Source organism: Lissotriton vulgaris, chromosome 10 (assembly GCF_964263255.1).
Source record: "Lissotriton vulgaris chromosome 10, aLisVul1.2, whole genome shotgun sequence".
In the NCBI taxonomy this organism is placed as follows: domain Eukaryota; kingdom Metazoa; phylum Chordata; class Amphibia; order Caudata; family Salamandridae; genus Lissotriton; species Lissotriton vulgaris.
Genome location: NC_141698.1, coordinates 629,703,524 through 629,723,810, shown reverse-complemented (window position 1 = coordinate 629,723,810; position 20,287 = coordinate 629,703,524). Strand labels below are relative to the sequence as shown.

General features: G+C 46.1%; 1 protein-coding gene across 1 annotated transcript in view; it reads right to left on the bottom strand.

The window, feature by feature from the left end:
* The window catches only part of GALNT11 (polypeptide N-acetylgalactosaminyltransferase 11), a 305,478-nt gene that overhangs the window by 115,365 nt on the left and 169,826 nt on the right, over positions 1-20,287 (bottom strand). Inside the window, exon 5 of the mRNA XM_086941470.1 lies at positions 3,378-3,503. Within this exon, the coding sequence (XP_086797596.1) occupies positions 3,378-3,503 (126 nt within the window). The remainder of the gene's footprint in view (positions 1-3,377; positions 3,504-20,287) is intronic.

The window sequence follows — 20,287 nt, the reverse complement described above, 5'->3', positions numbered from 1 at the left end:
CATTTAAAATATTTAATAAGTTACCCCTTAGCACGCCCTTCTGCCCACAAGGTAAGGTGCATAATATATAAAAGTGGAACAAGTGCAACATTAGAAATGGCATGCTCCCGCCGTGACTAGGCCCAAAACAACATTGTGACTTGTCGGGCTGTAGCTGTAGGAAAAGTCAGAGTATAGATCATATACTTAAATCTATAACTTTTGACCTGGACTAGCTGGTCTCAAATTCAAATACTTATTTTTATATTGAATGAAAATCCAATTGAATGGAGGAGTTGAATTTTTATAAAATATTTATGAAATGCAGCTTTTAAAAAGCTACCTCTACCCTGCCAAAAAGTTGCTGGGGGCTGAGATGAATTGGTCCCCACTGGCCTGCGAGTGGGGAGGTATTATTGTTCCCTGGCAGAAAGACCATTAGATGGGACCAAGACCTTAATTAACTTCAAAGGGACCTGTTCTGTCACAAACAAATGTTAGGTAATACTTGGAAAAGGCCAGCCTCAGTCCCCATTGTCAGGTTGGCACCAACCACTGTGGGAGGAAAGCTACCCTCAGAACCAGTTTTTAGTGATCACATATGAGGGAAGAATTCATTACCCTGGCTACACATCTGGGTGGGCACACAGGCTCTGCACAAGAGAAGCGTTTCCCCGTCTTGGATTTGGGTTTAGAATATGAAGGGCACAGTGAGATTGTTTTCAGTAGGGCAACCAGGCACTTCTTAAAAAGAGGGTAGAGATGCCCCCAGTAACAATTACCCATTAGTTAGGGAGTACCATGAAGTCCCCCGGACCCAATTGCTGGTGCAAGGCATGAAGATGCCATCTACATACAACTTACTGGCCCTGTAGAAGATCAGAAGAGGACTGGACCTGTTGTGTGTGATCTGAGAGGAACCCCAAAGTACTTGGACCTGCTTCCTCTTGTACCCAGGGCAAACAGCGTGGACTGCAAGTGTCTGTTGGCTGATCTCCTGTGTGGCCACAGGGAGAAAACAACCTGTAGGAGGCCTTTCACGCTGAAATGTGCAGCTCAACAATGACAACTTGACTGGGACTGGATTTTTCTTTTGGCCTCTGCATGACACCCTGAAAATTTTGAAGTGTCCGCTTCTAAGTTCCTGCGGCCTTAGAAGAGTACTCCAGTTTTTGTTTGGGCACCAGAAGTAAGTTTGAAAACGTTTGACAACTTTTTCTCTAGAGATTCAGGGGGACCTGTAGGTTAAAGTATCTGAAAGGTAGTTCCACAGCACCTGACTGAATTTCAGCATCGTCTCTCATGGCTCCAGCGCTGCCAAAAAATAAGTCTAAATCTCATTCTTCTTTGGGACTTTAAAAAAAATGTCAACAAGAATTCTCTAAAGCTTCAGAGGAGTCAACTTGCTTAAAGTCTCCAGAATCTAGTTAGACTGCAATGGCTAAAATGTTGGATCAAGGAGGATTTTTCTTCTCAAAATTGGCAGAGTCCCTTTCTGAAATTGAACTTAGAAACCTTTTTGAACTTTTTGACTTCAAGACCCTCACCAGGACGAATTCCTTAATTTGATCTGACCAGAGCTCCATCATGGTCAGCCTCAAATCCAACCTTTGAACTCAGTCTTCTGCTTCCGTAGACTATCAGTGGGACTTAATTCGATTTGGCGCTACTTTCACTTCAGATCTCCGAATCCCCTTTTGGACTTTTGCAGTTTTGGTCTTATTTTAAAAATAACATTATTCTCTTTATTTTGAAATTGGCTGTGCAGTTATATTGTGTCACATTGGTCTCTTTCTCTTGTCCATGCACCACTTAAATACTTTACATATTGCCTTTGATCTAAGCTTGATTGCTTTGTATTATGTTACCCGAGATTGAGAACAGGTTTATTTTATTTAGTTTGTGTGACATCTAGCTGGCGGTGGGCTTATCCTTTCAGGTAGACAATTGACCACCCCAAATAATTATCCACTTTCCTATAGTAAACATTGATGATCTTCAGGTATACTGGCTCCAACAGACACTAAGGCACTGGTCCCTGGAACTCCTATGGTTACCAGTACTACATGTTCCGTCTTCTATATTAAATCTTTCCTACACGCCTTTAACTCGCACATAATGGTACAGAGAAATTGACAGTAAATTTCCTTTCAGCTGATGACTGATGTGCCAACAATATATTAGCCAGGATACACTCCCAGGTTCAGTTGAGGATCTAATTTTATTTGGGGTGTAGCATGGCCCAGTTTATATAGCTAACTGCATTTCTTTTTCACTTCACCCGTCTGTTAAGATCTTCATTTACTCCTTAATTCTGCATCAAAGCTAAAATGTCTTCATTACAGCACCTATATTCTGAGGGTTCTCATTTAGAGCATCACAGTATTGTCAAATGTGTGGTAACGGAACCACCGCACGTTTTGAGTGCATCCACATTCAGAATTGCATAAATACATACTGTAAAATTGCTTGGAATGACCATTGGCGTAGACTCGCATACTTTTTCTTATGCATCGGACTATGTGATCAAACTTATTGGGCTATCAAGATTGGCAGGACTGACTCAATGTCAGGTTATCTGTATTTTGGGTATCCAAGCTAAGGTAAATACAGAGAAAATTCTTTACAACAACAAAATGAAATTAGTTTTAGGATTTAGCTCTCAAATTGTTATGTCTTCTAGATCTTTCTGATGCATATGAAAAATATTTTCTGCTCCAATTGAAAGTAATTGTTTTATTTGGATGTACAAAATGTCAACAAATACGTTGATAATGTGAAGTTCTGAGGTTTTTCAAAAGCCACTGCCATCCCAAGGAGGTAATATATAGTGGAATCCTCATGACAATTCTTGCCAATATTCTTCATAAAATTGGACATTTTGAGAAGTGATTAAACACATGAAGCAAATCACAGTAAAAAGAAGAATTGATTTCTGCCAGGAATTAAGCTACCCATTCCTTAACTACCCTGTAACCGGTCATCTTTAACAGATGAGTCACAACTGGCCTTCAGTAGTCCTGGTTACTTTCTGAAATGGAAAGACAAAGCCCATGCTAGCTTTACTGTATGTCAGGTTGTTAATTAAGAGGCTTACAATGCAGCGATTGTGACCCTATCAGTGTACACAATTGCTGCAGACGTGAAACCGACAACAATGCACCCAAGCTACATTCTTGATCATGAAAGAAAATACAAGACCAATGTGACCAAATTTAATCAGTCAACAATCTCACTACCTACAGTCAGTACTATATTTCATAGGAACATACTTTCATTCAATACTAAGATTTCCAAGTGTTCAAAAGTTAGATCTGCAGTTTCAACACCAGTATATATCAATGGGGCTCACATGTTATACTAAGACCTATGTTTATATGTTGCCACAAATGTTATACCTGTTGCATGAGATGCTCCGATCATTCTTCCTCTAATAAGTCCTTCTCGCTGCTCATTTCGGACCACTTTCACTTTACTGGGGAGATTTGTTTGGGTGTACTCATCCAGTGGGTTCTTCAAGTCAGCTGAAATCCAAGAAAGATTGACAAAGATGTTTACTCCCCTAAATACACAAAAGCAATTTACATTTTTTGACGATCCACACTTCACTTGATTTATGCTTAATAATCATAAATCATTCATTGTTTTGACAAAAGGTCAAACAATAAATATAAGTACTAAGCATAAAACAAATGCAATTAAAAAATTCTCAGTGTTCTGTGATAGCGACAGAATTAAAACCACAAACAGTTACAATATTTAAAATTACATTTAATGTATTGCACCGATTTCCAAAGGGTGTTCCAAGCAGTAAATCATTGTCGAGCATGGTCTGAAACACAAAGGCATAGCTTCCTCGCAGGTTGAGATGCCATACAACCTGAAAAGAGGTAACGGTCTCTTCCTACATACACTAGATGCTTTTGTGCAAAACCGTATGAAATGTACCAAGGTTTCAATTCCACCAAATGTGTAATCATAGAGGCCAACAACGTTTGCTTTTTGATGTCATTTTGCAGTGTAGGCGTGTACAGGGAGTACCCAAACCCTGAAATGTACATACCAAACATGCAGCTGTCAGACTGTATCACATCAAGGTATGCTTCAAAACCGTACTGCCACTTATTTAATAAATAACCAGGTAACAGGGACCCTTCCCTGTCACTGCAGAGGACGCCTCTCATTTGTATTGCCAATATATATGCTTAATGAGCCAGTGTGTGGATTCCTGTGGTAAAGTGGAATTATTCTAGTAAATGCAACAACTTACTGTGCTCTCTATATACCCTAGCCAGCGGCTCTTCTTGAAGTGGTCTATTGTCATGACTGTGCAATGATCTTATATCTACACTTGCATACGTGTTGTTATGGATCCAGAGGTAGATTAAAACATGGCGTAACAAGATCTTCTCTGATATACAGTTTGTGCCTAGGTTAAGTTTTAGTGGAGTTGCCGGTGTGCATGGTCTCTGCCGGAGGTAGTCACTTTGGAAGCGGTTCTCAATTTTTTGTATTGGTGACATGCCGTTGAAACCACATAGTTCTAGGTCAGAGGCAGCCACTGTGAATAATTTCATAAAGTAGCCTTGGGTAATCACGCTTAGCATACTGGAGCACACTTTTCCCTTTCATTGTAAAACAGTACCTGAAATAGTGTTCAAGTTACTTTCTTCCTCTTGTGGAACCATGATTGCTTTCAGTCTGATCTTTTACCAGGTTGTTGAACCAATTTAAATCAATTTACCCTTTCTGATTCATAATTAGGAATTTGGTCTTAGAAATACGGATAGTCAAATAGTAGGTCTCAAAGTCACTCTATAGACAATCAATTGCAATTTCTATTAACCTCATAAGTACTGTTTCAACAGCAAACAGGAGAATAACATCTAAGTATGGGCTCATAGAATGTATAAACAAGTTAAACAAATGGATGTAATTGCACATCTTACAATTTACATTACAAATCGGACAGTTTGCTGAAATATAATGCAAACGTGTAATAAGGATGCCAATTTAAAAAGAGGAAATAGAAAATATGAGCTATTAGCCATAGCTGGATTGTCTGCCTAAACTGAATGTTTGGGCACCTAAGCAAGATATGCACAATCAGTGTTATCAAACAGTGTGGCGAGCAGTAAGACTTGCTATTAGCCTGAAAAAGACTTATGTGACCAAGCCCAAGGCTCATAAGAAGAATAAGAGACAATTTGTTCAGTTGGGCCGTTTCATGCCTGCTCCACATACAAAGGACTGTGGAATTCCGCAAGGCCGTCCCTTCTCAATCCTGATGTGCAATATTCATATGTTGCTCTTGCCTGTCCTATTTGCAGGCCCATGGTCAATATTTTATTTTAAAATTATGCCAAGACTTTCAGATCTTGATAGATCTGCACGATAAGTCCGCACAATGCCATTTCTGTCACTGCTTGTTTACAAGGGGAGGTCAATCAATCAGCTATATCTTAAAGCAAGCAAAATGGAGACATTGCTCCCTGGTACCAATCAGGCTTCTTCAGCTGACTGAGCTTGGTACCACCTTCTATCCTTCACCACTGTAGCCTATAAGGAGTCTAGGAGTTATATTTGAATTATTTCTCTACTTTGACTCCGAATTAGCAACTGTAACTAACCCAGCTCATTCTCTAATGCAGGGTTCTCTAATGTCAGTCCGGGAGGGCCAGATCCTTGTCAGATTTTCAAGATAATTACATTTATCTAACTGTGGACATGCTAAAAATCTGGCATGGATCTGGCCCTGCAGGACCAACATTGGAGAACCCTGCTCTAGTGTGCAACCACAAGTCTGCACCATAGTTGAGTGGACTCCTTCTTGTGCAGTCATTCTATTTAATTCAAGTTGCGGTCTCATCTAAGCTACTCTACTGTTCTGCAATGTATCTTAATATTCCACAATCCAATTAGATAAACTCATTTGAAACTCTATCCAAACACCACAACGCCCTGCCTGGGCTGACTTCTAGTCAAGTATTAGATTACGTTTAGAGACGTGGTAATAATCGGGAAATCACTGCAAAGGTTTACTTGGAACATTTCTTCCAAATTCAAGATCAAAACAGAACTTTCAGATATGTCAAGGATCCTAAATTACTTAGTTCCTGGTGGAAATGTTCTACTCTTAGTGCCACAGTGTTTAGTGTGGCTGAAGCAAAGGTCAGGAATGCTTCGCCTATTCATTTTTGTCAGATTTGTGTTTTTCACTGCTCTAAGCAGAAATTGAAAGCATGGATATTGTACAGTTATTTATTACATGGCATGCATTAATTTGCTCTGACAATATTTGTGAGGATTTGGGTCTATTATATGGTATGGCTGTGGGACCTGGATGTGGAATTCACTTGCAAAAACGTGGGTCCAGTCCGGCTTGTTTGAACAACCGCTCAACCCTGGGTTGCTATGGCTCAGGAGCAGCAAGACTTGAACAAAGGAACTTAGTGTAAAGCATTTAACAATACAAAACGACGAAACAAGAAAACCACATAACACGAAAGAGACATGACACCAATTTATAAAAATAGATTATATATCTATGAATTTTTAGAGTCTTTTTGGATGAGTAAAATCTAACGGAGGGTTCTGGAGGTACAGATTTTTAAAGGTTTTTATCACTTTTAGTATCCACCGCAAACAAGCACTGGTCAACAAAAAGTTTGGAAACGTTTCAAAGTTTGTAAAAGTTAGTTTGGCTACTTCAGCCGAGCTTGGGTGACCGAATTCGAAAAGATAGAGGTCTGGGGGGGACAGTGGGATAGATTTGGACAGTTACGTGGCCACCAGAGCGTTTTTCGGTCCAGTTCCAGCCTTTACAGCATGACCGCCATAGATGAAAATAGAGATATCCGGATGCCTGGGATGCAGGATGAAAAGATTCTCTGGTTGCGTTGTGGTCAGCGGGGGTGCCTCTGTAGTGATTCCTCAGTTCACGGGTGATGTGGAGGGAGTTTGGCCACAGAGGTCGGGGTCCCGCAACGTCCTCTTCGAGGCAGTAGATGGCCAGCTGCGGCTACCGGTCTTCTAACCCGTCAACTGGGGCTAAATCCTTTGGATGAGGGTAGTGCCCCTCTTGGGCAACCAATTCAGACTTTGACAGCCCTCTTGGGTCCGGCTGGCCCATGTGCAACTTTTGGCCATCAAGGATTGGTATCTTGGGGCACTCGTGGCAGCTAGTGGCGAATCTCTTGCGGTGGCCAGCAACTTGCTGGTTTGGGCTTCTTCAGCTCTTTTGTCCCTGGAGCTGGTTCCAGGGGATCAGCAGACTGATCCTTCGAGTCACATCTTTGGTCTGGGGATCAGCGTTTCCCCGAGCTGGGAGTCGCAGGCATTGCCCGAACTTTACTAGCCCAGAGTGCAGCATGTGCAGTCCAGCAGACAGTGCAGCCTCTCCTTGCACAGTTCAAAGGGCAGCAGGGCAGTCTTTCTTCGGTCCTCTTTCCAAATCCAGTGTGATCGGAGGTTCATGGTGCCATATTTATCCTAGGAAGATGCTCCAGGGGCTGCGAGGTCAAAATCAATGGGCTACCAGGCCCCTCACTTCTGATGATGTCCTTCTGGCGATGTGTGGTACCTAGCAATCTCTGAATGCACATTCTGCCCACTCCCAAGATGTCTGCACCATTCCTGTTAGGAGCTTGCTATCTCACCCTAGAGGTGTGGATATCTTTGGGCTACATGCCCGCAAGAAAACCTGTTTGGGGACAGGTTTATCCTCTCTGGCTCGGTCTCCAGCTAGTCCACAGGAACAAAAGGAAGACCCTCAGGAGGTTTATCACCGTTTGCCCATCAAAAGCGGCTTCCCCTTTGAAGATCACCCGTTAGGCTTACAATCCAAGTGTTTTCCTGCAAAGGGGATATAACTCCTCACCCTGTTGCAGGCTGTGTTTGATCCTAAGCCTGGGATTCGTTCTCACAATTTCCCAGGTGGGCAGGTCACAGTCTGTGGGTTGTAGCCAGTGTGAAGGGCTACTGGAACACTGAGGCGCAGAGTGGCAACTTTCTAAAAGGCGCATTACTTTAATAGTGACATTAAATTTGGCATGGGCATCTGGTCGGGTTTAATGCCACGATAAATTTGATACCTTACTGTACCCAGTTAGGTAGTCCCATTTAGAAGTTAGCCATGTTGTGGTGCCAGCCTGCAACCGTGATTTAGCCAACGAGGCTACTAACTTTTCCAAAACAAAAAGACAATTTTAGGGTTGTGCTACAGGTAACATATAAACATACATGTCCCTCTTAATATTATACAGCTCCCTGCCTTAGGGCTCGCTAGGCCTTCCTTAGGGGAGACTTACATATATTGCTAAGGAAAGTGTTGGCTTTGCCATTGGCTTGAATGGCAAAGTCGAACTAGCAGTGTGACCGCTTCCCTTCCAGTCTGCAGTGGCAGGCTGGGAATCATTTTGTACCTTGTGGCACACAGGGTGGCACAATCAGTGCTGCAGCCTTGGGTGGACACTCTGCCTTACATGCCCTTCGTACCCTGGGTACTATATACTAGGGACTTATAAGGAAGTCAGTACTTGACAATTGGGGATAGCCAATATGACATACACTTTGTAAGGGATGAGAACACTGGCACTGGCACTGAGGTCTGGGTGAGTGGTGGAGGTTTGGGAGGCCCGGGGTAACCCTGGTACCATATACTAGGGATTTACAAGTAAGTTAGGCTATGTCAATTGAGGACAGACCAATTAATCATGCACCATTTTAAGGGTCAGAGCACGTGCACTGAGTTCTGTTTAGCAGAACTCTGGGCATTTCAGAGTCATTACACCAGCACATAGCAGTCAAAATGGGGTAAAATATTGGGGGGCATACCTGCAAAACTCCTGCTTCCTTTCAAAAGCGAGGACAGGAGTCCTCCCCAGTGCTGAGGAGGCAGAATGCCATTGTCTTCTCACAGGCAAAGGCTTCACAGGTACATGCACTGTCTCTGCATTGGCTTAGCCTGCTTGTGAGGTTAGCGGTTGGAGGTGGGAGTCAATTCACTTCCTCCTCTCCGCAATGGTTGAGGCATCCTAGCATGATCAGCTAGAGAGCTAAGGCAGGGATCGGAAAGGGACAGCTCGAAGCTGGGAATGAGCCTTCGCCGGTTCCTTCTGTTAAGGGGTTCCAACCTTACCTTCTTTTCACCCCATGCTGCTCCATGGGTATTCCAGCCCCAGTTTTCCTCACTGGATGGAGAGAACCTGCCTCAAGTCTTACCCCTGGGAGGAAGTGAGCAGTTCCATCAGCACTGAGGATTTGTCTAGGGTGAATTGACAGAACCCCCCTCATCAAGATTTGAGGTGATGCACAGTGGGACATGTACAAGGAGCAGGAGACACCGGCATGGTGAAAAATGTGTCTTTGTGACAATTTTTGAATTGAAGGTGCATTTTGCATTAACAAAATAGTGCAAAAAACACAACTGTGATGAACATCAGCTCGCACTCTTGATTATTCGCGTTGTTCCTTCACTATTATTTTGCTTCAAACTGCAGCTTAACAAGACATCATTTCTGGCATTTCACATAGGCGAAATATGAAATTCCTCAAATCTTGCCAGCATCAATATAATTTCAATGTGCCTAGTCCTAGTAACACAACACCAGTTCGAAAGATGACAAACCAAATATATCAGCCATTTAAAAAAAAAAGAAAAAAAAAACGAGTTTTGACCTGTCGCGCCACAAAGTACGATAGAGCAAAAGAATATGGACTCCTTGTTTTGTGGAAGTTGAACTGACAAAACATATAACACACTGATTACAGCGCACTATTAATCTTTTAACACGAAATCTAATAAAAAACACTTTACACAACACATTAATTCTGAACACAAGTGCAAAAACTATATTTTTGGACTGTTCGTTTTCCTTGTTATTGCTTGAATAAAATATGTTTGATTCTTTTTCACATTTTCCAAATATTTAAAAATCACAGTGAGTGTGCAAATCCTGAGGTTAAATCATGAGGTTTTGTAAAATTGCCATTGCCAGACTTTTTAGAAAGTCGGTGCCTTTTATTTTTCAAATCGCATAAATGGTTCTCACAAAAAGCGAGTTCTGACACCCCCAAGATATGTGCCTGCATTGTTTTTGAACTACTGCCTTGGGGGTTTCTTTCTGCTGCAAGCGTTCCTAAGCCTAATTATTACTGTCTGCCAGTCTATTCAATGCATATATATATTTATGGGGATATTGTACTCAGCAAAGCTGCTGACCACCTTTCGAGGAGGACGCACACCTCGCAACAGACTCACAGGAAATTAAAAATGCAAGCAGCACAAAAAGCGAACTGGGGGAAGATTCTGTGGAAAGAGCAGATGCGCACCCACTGTCATATGGGTGAATAATTATGTAGGAAGAATTTCTGAGAAGCCTACATAAATGAGAAAGGGATGTGGTGTGCTGGAGGGGAAGAAAATGTGCTGAAAGCAAGTTTCTCACATACCAGTAACGGTCACTGGGACAAGCACAGGCGATGTTGCAGCAGACACAAACCACCAAGGGACACTGAATCAGCATGGAGGGTGGGGGTGTTGAAGGGGCGATTGTTAGGTATGCTGATGATCATAGCACACAGGAAGCACACTCCCCAACCCACCTATCTGATTCGCTTTGTTGGTGAAACTACTGAAGTAAAGTCGCCACTCCATATAAAGTTGGTAAAACAGTCTGTTGTAAGGAACACAAACAAGATTTATAAGTAATTCCTTTTCTTGTAGTTGAGGAACAAAGGATGAGCATGTCCTTAAGCTCCTGTATGGAAGTCGTAACTGACTGCCAACTTGAATACATACATTTTATGATGACATGCAATACATTCTAGTACACAAAACATCATAGCCTGTTCTACATTGCTGCTTAGAAACAAGAACATAACACATCCCCCTGTCTTCCAAAAGAAGAAGGAAAATGGCCTAAAGAAAATTAAAAACAACAAAAGAAAAGAAAAAAATGACATTACTTATTACTAACGATATAATCTTTTAACCACAGCGGAGCCATCCTTTTCCTTACAGAATGATGAGAATTAAACTCATCATCCAAAATGGAACTAGAACTGGAAGGCTTTTGGGGCTCAAAAACATTTTTCCTTGGTTGGCACAGAAGGAGTAGTCGGACCTGACTCCAAAGTATTCTCATCAGTATCAGATGGGGCGCAAGAATTGTTCACAGTCATCCAACATCCAATCACAAACAACTTGTTGACCACAAACAGAAGTCTTGCTTTTAGCAACTTTATTTAAATTCCACACTTTGCCACTTTTCACTCTCACTGCATAAGGTAAAACGTCAACAACTTCTTCAGGTTCAAAATATTGGCTTTCACCCTTAGGGGCCCAACCAGGTTTCTTAATTTGCACCCAGTCACCTATGTTGATTTCTAGCGTCACAGTACTCCTTACTTTTATTGTGCATAGTCTCCATCCGATTTCGCATTTCATTTATGGCCAAAACTCCATGCCAGAAGGAAATAACGAACCTGGGGTAAACTTGGATCGAGGTTTTCTACCTCTCTTTAAAGCAAAAGGAGGTAAACCAGAGGCATTATTGCACGTGACCCGGTAAGCCCAAACACTTTTGCCAATCTGTGTGGTCCAATCCTGGTTGCTCTTTATTGCCAATTGAATGGCTCCCTTAAGGCCTCGGTTAAACCTCTCCACCATTTTGTTGCCACTGGGATTATAAAGAGAAGTTGTTTTGTGGTTAATGCCGAACTTCTTAAAATATGCCTTGGCCTTAAAAGACAAAAATTGAACGCCATTGTCACTTCGAATGGTTGAAGTAATACCTTCGGAGACAAAAACTTCATCTAAAAATTTCAAAACAGAATTAGTGTCAGCAATGTTAATAATTTAGACTACAGGCCATCTAGAGAACAAATCAATAAGAACAAGTAAATATTCACGAGACTCCCCAATAGGACCCATTATGTCCAGTGCAATAGTCTCCCAAGGTTTCTTCAATCAATCAATCATAGCATTTATATAGCGCGCTACATACCCGTGAGGGTCTCAAGGCGCTGGGGGGAGCGGCTACTGTTTGTTCGAAGAGCCAGGTCTTGAGAAGTCTCGTGAAGGTTAGAAGGTCTTCGGTCTGCCACAGGCGGATGGGGAGGGTGTTCCATGTTTTGGTGGCGAGGTGGGAGAATGATCTGCCACCGGCGGTCACTCTTCAGATGCGGGGGATGGTGGCGAGGGCGCGGTCTGCGGAGCGGAGCGGAGCTGGCAGGTGGGTGTGTAGAGGCTGAGTCGGCTGTTGAGGTAAGCTGGTCCGGTGCTGTGGAGTGCCTTGTGTGCGTGGGTGAGGAGTTTGAAGGTTATCCCCTTGTTGATAGGGAGCCAGTGCAGGTCTCTCAGGTGGGGGGTGATGTGGCAGCGGCGAGGGAGGTCGAGGATCAGGTGTGCGGAGGTGTTCTGGGTGCGTTGGAGCCATTTCAGGAGTTCGGTCGGGGCTCCTGCGTAGAGTGCGTTACCGTAGTCCAGTCTACTGCAGACGAGGGCCTGGGTGACCATCCTTCTTGTTTCGGTGGGGATCCACTTGAAGGTCCTGCGAAGCATGCGGAGGGTGTTGAAGCAGGAGGAGGAGACAGTGTTGACCTGCTTCGCCATGGAGAGAGTGAAATCTAGGATGACCCCTAGGTTGCGTGCGTGGTCGGTGGGTGTGGGAGGTGCTCCTAGTGCAGTCGGCCACCAGGAGTCGTCCCAGGCCGAGGGGGTGGATCCGAGGATGAAGACATCCGTCTTGTCAGAGTTCAGCTTCAGTCGGCTGTTTCTCATCCAGTCGGCGACGACCTTCACTCCTTCGTGGAGGTTGGTTTTGGCGGTGAGGGGATATTTGGTGAGGGAGAGGATCAGCTGGGTGTCGTCGGCGTAGGAGATGATGTTGTGGTCATGCCGTCGTGCGACGTGGGCGAGCGGTGCCATGTAGACGTTGAACAACGCTGGGATGAGCCTTGGGGTACGCCGCAGATGATCCTGGTAGCTTCGGAGCGTAAGGGGAGGCGGATGCTCTGTGTTCTGACTGAGAGGAAGGAGGTGGTCCAGTCCAGGGCATTCTCTTGGATTCCGACGTTGTAGAGGCGTGTTCGTAGTGTGCGGTGGCAGACCGCATCGAAGGCGGCTGACGGGTCCAGGAGGATGAGGGCCGCAGTTTCTCCGTTGTCCAGCGGGGTCCTGATGTCATCGGTGGCAGCGATGAGGGCAGTTTCGGTGCTGTGGTTGCTGCGGAACCCGGACTGGGACGGGTCCAGGATGCTGTTCTTCTCGAGGAAGCTGGTCAGCTGTTTGTTAACGCCCTTTTCGATGACCTTCGCCGGGAACGGGACGGGAGCAGGGAGATGGGTCGGAAGTTCTTGAGGTCCTTGGGGTCCGCCTTGGGTTTCATGAGTAGGGCGTTGATTTCTGCGTGCTTCCAGCTCTCCGGGAAGGTCGCTATCTTGAAGGAGATGTTGATGGTTTTCCGGAGATGGGGTGCAATGGTGCTGCTGGCTTTGTTGAAGATGTGGTGTGGGCAGGGGTCTTCCGGGGAACCGGAGTGGACGGTGTTCATGATCTTGATGGTGTCGTCATTGTTGATGTTGGTCCAGGAAAGCAGGTGGTTGGTGCGGGTGGTGGTCGTGGGAGCGGGGATCTCAGCGGTTGCCGGGGTGGTGATGGCGTCAAAGCTGTTGTGGATGTCTGCGATCTTGCGATGGAAGAAGGTGGCCAGCATGTCGCACAGGTGTTGTGAAGGTGGGATGTCGTTGGTGTTGGAGCTGGGGTTGGAGAGTTCCTTCACGATGTTGAATAGCTTTTTGCTGTTGTGTGCGTTGTTGTCTAGGCGGTCTTTGAAGGTGGTATTTTTTGCAAATCTGATGAGGTGGTGGTGTCTGCGGGTTAGGTAACAACCCTTCACACATTTGTGGGCGAGCAATGATAAGTTCAGGCTGTGTGTGGACTTAAGACTTTTAAATAACAACATTGTGGTTGATAGGTTTCCATTGCCAAAAATCAATGAAATGGTGACATGTTTGAATAAAGCAAAATGGTTCTCCACTGTGGACCTTTCGTCCGCTTATCATCAGATCTCCTTGCCACCGGAGTCGATGAAATTCACCTCCTTTATCACTCCATTTGGATGTTTTCAATTTAATCATATGCCATTTGGGTTAGCTTCGGCAGCAGCGGTTTTTCAGCGGTTAATGTTTCAACTTTTCAGTAAGGAATATGGTGTCACCTTCTTCCAAGATGACATTCTTGTTTTTGGTGCTGATGAGAAGGAACATACATCAAGACTAAGGAGAGTTTTAAGCATTTTGGAGAACAAAGGGCTTACAGTGGAACATTCTAAATGCAAGTTTGCACAGAGAAGCTTTACGTACCTGGATCATGTTGATGAGTCAGGTGTTAAACCTAAATCTACTCTGGTGTCTGCCATCACTGAAGTCCCTGTATCCACTTGCAAGGAGGATGTTAGATCATTCTTAGGGATGGCTGAATTCTGTTCAAAATATGTTCCTAATTTCGCAAAAAATAAATTAAACATTTGCCAATTACTCAAAAAGAATTGCACGTTCGGTTGGTCCTTGAGGTGTGACAGTCATTTCAAAGCCATTGAATTGGCTACTGCCAATGCTACAGCACTTCGCAGTTTTGATCCTGCTTTAGACAGTGTCATCACTACTGACGCCAGCAACAAAGGGTTAGGCGCCGTATTATCGCAGATGGACAGTCAAGGAAAGGAAAATATAATTGCTTATGCTTCTAGGTCTCTTTCTTCTAGTGAAGAGAAATACCTAAACATTGAAAGGGAGGCATTATCTTGTGCATGGGCTTTAGAACATTTCAAGTCTTTCATTTGGGGAAGGCTTGTAAACTGCTGCGACCATAAGCCTTTAGTTAAGATTCTAACTACAGAAGGTGTTAGGACTGCTTCTGCAAGACTTGCAAGAATTTCTATGCACATGCAAAATTTTGTTTACAAGATTATTTATATGCAGGGCAAGATCAATGTTGTGGCAGATTTTCTTTCCGGGAAGCCTGTGATGCTAGAAAAGTGTGAGGATGGAAGTGAAATGATTTACAAGAGGCCCTTATCCATGATTAAGGGTTCTCTGCTATTGGTAAGGATGAGTGGACTGCTGAGTACACCAAAGACCGAATTCTCCAAATGGTAATTTCACATGTTTTACATGACTGGCCTAAAAAATAATTATAGGGTCCCTCTATCAAACCTTTTTGGGAGGTCAGATTTGAATTGCCTGTGGAGAATGGCACTTTATTAAGAGGTGAAAGGGTGGTTCCACCTGAAAGTTTGCGCAACTGGATTATTGAGTTATGCCACTAAGGCCATTCAGGTATTGTTAGTACCAAATCAGTTATTAAAAGGCTGCTCTGGTGGCCTAGGATGGATTCTCAGGTTGAAAGAATTGTACGTGATTGTGGTGCTTGTTCCACATCTGACAAATTCTTGCTATCCCATCCTCGTCGCCAGTGTTGGAAGGAACACTGAAACAGGATTTAGAAGTAATTCCTTTATTGTAGTTTTGGAGCAAAGGATGAGCATGTCCTTAAGCTCCTGCATGGAAGTCGTAACTGACTGCCAACTTGAATACACACATTCTATGATGACATGCAATACATTCTAGTACACGCTACATCATAGCCTCTTCTAAATTGCTGCCTAGAAACAAGAACATAAGACAGTCTTCTTCATTGAGATACAAGTTGCATACGTGTAGCTCCCTTGCCTGGCCAAGATTACGGATTGCACCCTCCCTGGAGAATGGTGACCTCACAGACACTGGTCACTGTGGCAATCAACTAAGCATTCACATTCTAGAAGTCCCTATGCAGTGAAGTCTGTTAAGTCGTGCTGCTCACACTGATTTTTTGCCCCAGGAGTGTGTCTTGCACTGTAAAATCAGCGCAAATGGCACTTCATGTCGAGCCAGAGGGCGCTGTTGCTTTCTGGCACTTGAGTAAGCAATCTTCTCGAGCGGCAGCTTCCTCAATGCGCTTGGCTGATTTCTCAATGTGAGCGATCGTGACCTCCCGCGACCGCCCGCTAATGAAATGTCTCGTCAGGAGGAGGTCTAGCGCATTATTTTTTCTCACAAGCGTTCACCAACTAACCGTTGGTGAGCCACTCGAGAAAAAAAACTCTGCTCCGTGTCACTTTGCGGAGTTTTTTGTGACTCCGCTCGGAGTGGGCAAAACTCTGCGGACTCCGCCGGCGGAGCAGAATTCTTCACCCACCCCTAGTTGGAAGCAGTCTAGTGACATTCTGTTTTCCAACCAAACAAACGCCATGGGGACCTCCGGGGAATCCGTGTGATCCACTCGCTCGGTCACCATGGCAAATGATACGATGCAGGTGCAGCAAAAGTCACAAAACTTGTGTTTATGGAAAAGATCCATCGACAAAGCAGGAAAGTGATGAGAGTATCAGACAAGATGAATTAAAAAAAAGAAAACAAACGAGACTCTAGGGCACCTTATGCAGAAGGTGGCATCTCACACAACCTTTGCACTGCAAGATATTTGCCACAGGCCATTTCATTGTACTACAAGCTAAAGGCATTCGCTCAAAGGAGCTATGTTTGGAAAATGAGGGAAACAAATTGCAAACGCACACCACACAGAAAACCTCAAAACAACTAGAGAGCACTGTTCTACATGGATGTAAATAGTCTCAGCTATTTATCTCTGAATATTGGTTAACTGATAACTAATGTTCACTTAAACCCGGAAATGTACCAGCCTTGATGGTTCAATTGTAGAGATCAGAAACACAAGCACAGGCAAAGGACACTGGTTTGAATCTGTGCATCCGCTCACTATCATTCTTTAGAGATAGACACAACGAGTACCACTGGAGGTCTCATTACGAGTGCCTTGGGCTCAAGGGGGGAGGGGGGCGGGGGAGGTCAATTCCACACCAGCAGAATTAACAAAGAGGTCTCGATCACAAGGTGGCAGGGGTTGATGAGAAAATATCAAGAATTCAGAGTATAACAGTTAACATCCCATAAACAAATGGGCCTTACCGGGATCATTGTAATTTAAATTCCCTTGGTAATTCCCCATTTTGCCCCAGACTTTTACCCAGAAATGACAGCTGCTTCCAGTAGCCAACAGCTCCAGGTAAAAGTAAAGAGATCCACAGTGTTTCTGCTTACCTCATAATTCTGAAGTGGTGTTGTACTGGCCCGTAAGAATTATGAGGCCTCTCATAGTGAGGACCTGAGTGGGTAATGAAAACACCTATATGTAGGACCCAGAGTTGATTGCAATGATTGAGTACACTAGGTATGTTTTCTAAGAATATTTACAGAGCGGACTTGAAACCTGAAAGAGGTGCAATATGCCAAACTCGGTTCAATTATGACAGCCCTTTAACCAAAGGGAGGTTTTGTGGGCAATCTGGGAATATTCTAAAAACTTTCAGCACAAATCCATACACAGTCTAAAATGCGGATCCCCACATTCGATGTAAATGTTTGAAAGATGTGTAAGAAAAACCTGGAGATAAGCATTCTCCAGCTTGGCAGCCAAAATCCGAAACAACATCCTTCTTACTTGCCTCATCACTCTAGCACAGGGGTACTCATAGTACGGCCCGCGGGCCGGTGGCGGCCCGGCAAGCCTTCCTTGGCGGCCCGCCGGACCTTGCAGACATGTACCAATTAAAAAAAAAAAAATCAAGAGTTTTAGTAAACACCGGCGGTTGATGCAGCCTGACTCGGAGAGGCTCTGCGGGCTGGGAAATTCCAGCCATAGAGTGGAGCTGCAGGGGCCTCAGAAGAGGTGAAACAGAACAAAGCCTCATTAACGATTTAATGGTCTTTTAAAGACCTGTGTAGTGCTCCGGCTGTGTGCGCGCCAGGCAAGCTGACTCTTCCCGGGCTGCCACAGAGGAGGGGGGAGGGGGGGATTGTTGGACAATTACAGTGATCAGGACAAACCCCGTGATTGATTGAACCGAGCCACTTGGAGATCACTCTGCGCAGCCTCGAGTAGCATTTGTTTTATCGACACTGAAGGGATGAAAGTCTGTATCAGCCAAGCCTTATTTGGAATCTCTGCCCTCCGGATTACACCTGATCTCTGCTGCAGTGGTCCAGACAGCTCTCGTGCACCCTCTACATTAGGGAGTCACTAATAATGTGCTCCAGATTTTGGGAAGGCTGGGGAAGGTGGTTCGATGTGTGCAGCAAATAGCTCTTGCTTTTCGTGATATTTCTAATAGAATTAATACACCTTGCCTAGACAGAGATAGGGAGACAGAGATGGAGAGAGAGGGCGAGGGAGGGAGAGACAGAGGGAGGGAGAGTCAGGGGAGGTTGAGGGAGTGAGAGAGTCAGGGGAGGGCGAGGGAGGGTGAGGGAGGGAGTGAGAGAGGGAGGGGGAGAGTCAGGGGAGGGTGAGACAGAGGGAGGGAGAGACAGAGGGAGGGAGAGACAGGGGAGGTTGAGGAAGGGCGAGTGAGGGCGAGAGAGGGAGAGTCAGGGAAGGGAGACAGAGGGAGAGCCAGGGGGTGAGGGAGGTAGAGAGAGGGAGAGTCAGGGGAGGGAGAGAGAGGGAGAGTCAGGGGAGAGGGAGGGAGGGAGGGAGGGAGAGCCAGGGCAGGGTGAGGGAGAGGGAGAGTGAGAGTCAGGGGAGGGCGAGGGAGGGAGAGACAGAGGGAGGGAGTGTGAGGGGAGGGAGGGAGGGAGAGTGAGGGGAGGGAGGTAGAGAGAGGGAGAGTCAGGGGAGGGAGAGAGGGGGAGAGTCAGGGGAGAGGGAGGGAGGGAGGGAGAGCCAGGGCAGGGTGAGGGAGAGGGAGAGTGAGAGTCAGAGGAGGGCGAGGGAGGGAGAGACAGAGGGAGGGAGAGTGAGGGGAGGGCGAGGGAGGGAGAGACAGAGGGAGGGAGAGTGAGGGGAGGGCGAGGGAGGGAGAGGGAGAGACAGAGGGAGGGAGTGTGAGGGGAGGGAGGGAGAGTGAGGGGAGGGAGGGAGAGTGAGGGGAGGGAGGTAGAGAGAGGGGAGGGAGGTAGAGAGAGGGGGAGGGAGAGAGAGGGAGAGTCAGGGGAGAGGGAGGGTGGGAGGGAGAGCCAGGGCAGGGTGAGGGAGAGGGAGAGTGAGAGTCGGGGGAGGGCGAGGGAGGGAGAGACAGAGGGAGGGAGAGTGAGGGGAGGGCGAGTGAGGGAGAGACAGAGGGAGGGAGAGTGAGGGGAGGGCGAGGGAGGGAGAGGGAGAGACAGAGGGAGGGAGTGTGAGGGGAGGGAGGGAGAGTGAGGGGAGGGAGGTAGAGAGAGGGATAGTCAGGGGAGGGAGAGAGAGGGAGAGTCAGGGGAGAGGGAGGGAGGGAGGGAGGGAGAGCCAGGGCAGGGTGAGGGAGCGGGAGAGTGAGAGTCAGGGGAGGGCGAGGGAGGGAGAGACAGAGTGAGGGAGAGTGAGGGGAGGGCGAGGGAGGGAGAGACAGAGGGAGGGAGTGTGAGGGAAGGGCGAGGGAGGGAGAGACAGAGGGAGGGAGTGTAAGGGGAGGGAAGGAGTGTGAGGGGAGGGAGGAAGAGAGTCAGGGGAGGGAGAGGGAGGGAGAGAGAGAGAGTCAGGTGAGGGAGAGAGGGTGAGTCAGGGGAAGGCGAGGGAGGGAAAGAGAGTCGGGGAGGGAGAGAGAGGGAGAGACAGGGGAGGGGAGGGAGGCAGAGGCATAAGGAGGGAGGGAGACAAAGGGAGGGAGGGAGGGAGAAAGAGGGTGAGAGGGAGAGAGAGAGGAAGACAGGGAGAGATAGGGAGGGAGACAGTTAGAGAAAGGGAGGGAGACAGTTAGAGAAAGGGAGAGAAAGGGAGACGAAGAGAGGGAGGGAGACAAAGAAAGGGTGGGAGACCAAGAGAGGGAGGGATACAGAGAGAAGGAGGGAGACAGAGAGAGGGAGGGAGATGGAGGGAGGGAGGGAGGAAGTGGGAGGGAGTGAGGGAGACAGAGAGAGAGGGAGAGAAAAAGAGAGGGAGGGAGAAAAAGAGAGGGATGGAGAGAAAGAGAGGGAAAGAGACAGAGAGGGGAGGTAGAGAAAGAGAGAGGGAGGAAGACAGAGGGAGGGAGGGAGACAGAGATAGGGAGGGAGACAGAGAGAGGGAGGAAGACAGAGAGAGGGAAGGAGACAGAGAGAAGGAGGGAGACAGAGAGAGGGAGGGAGGGAGATAGAGAGGGAGGGAGGGAGACAGAGAGAGTGAGGGAGACAGAGAGAGTGAGGGAGACAGAGAGAGTGAGGGAGACAGAGAGAGTGAGGGAGACAGAGGGAGTGAGGGAGGCGAGAGAGGGAGGGACGGAGAGAGAGA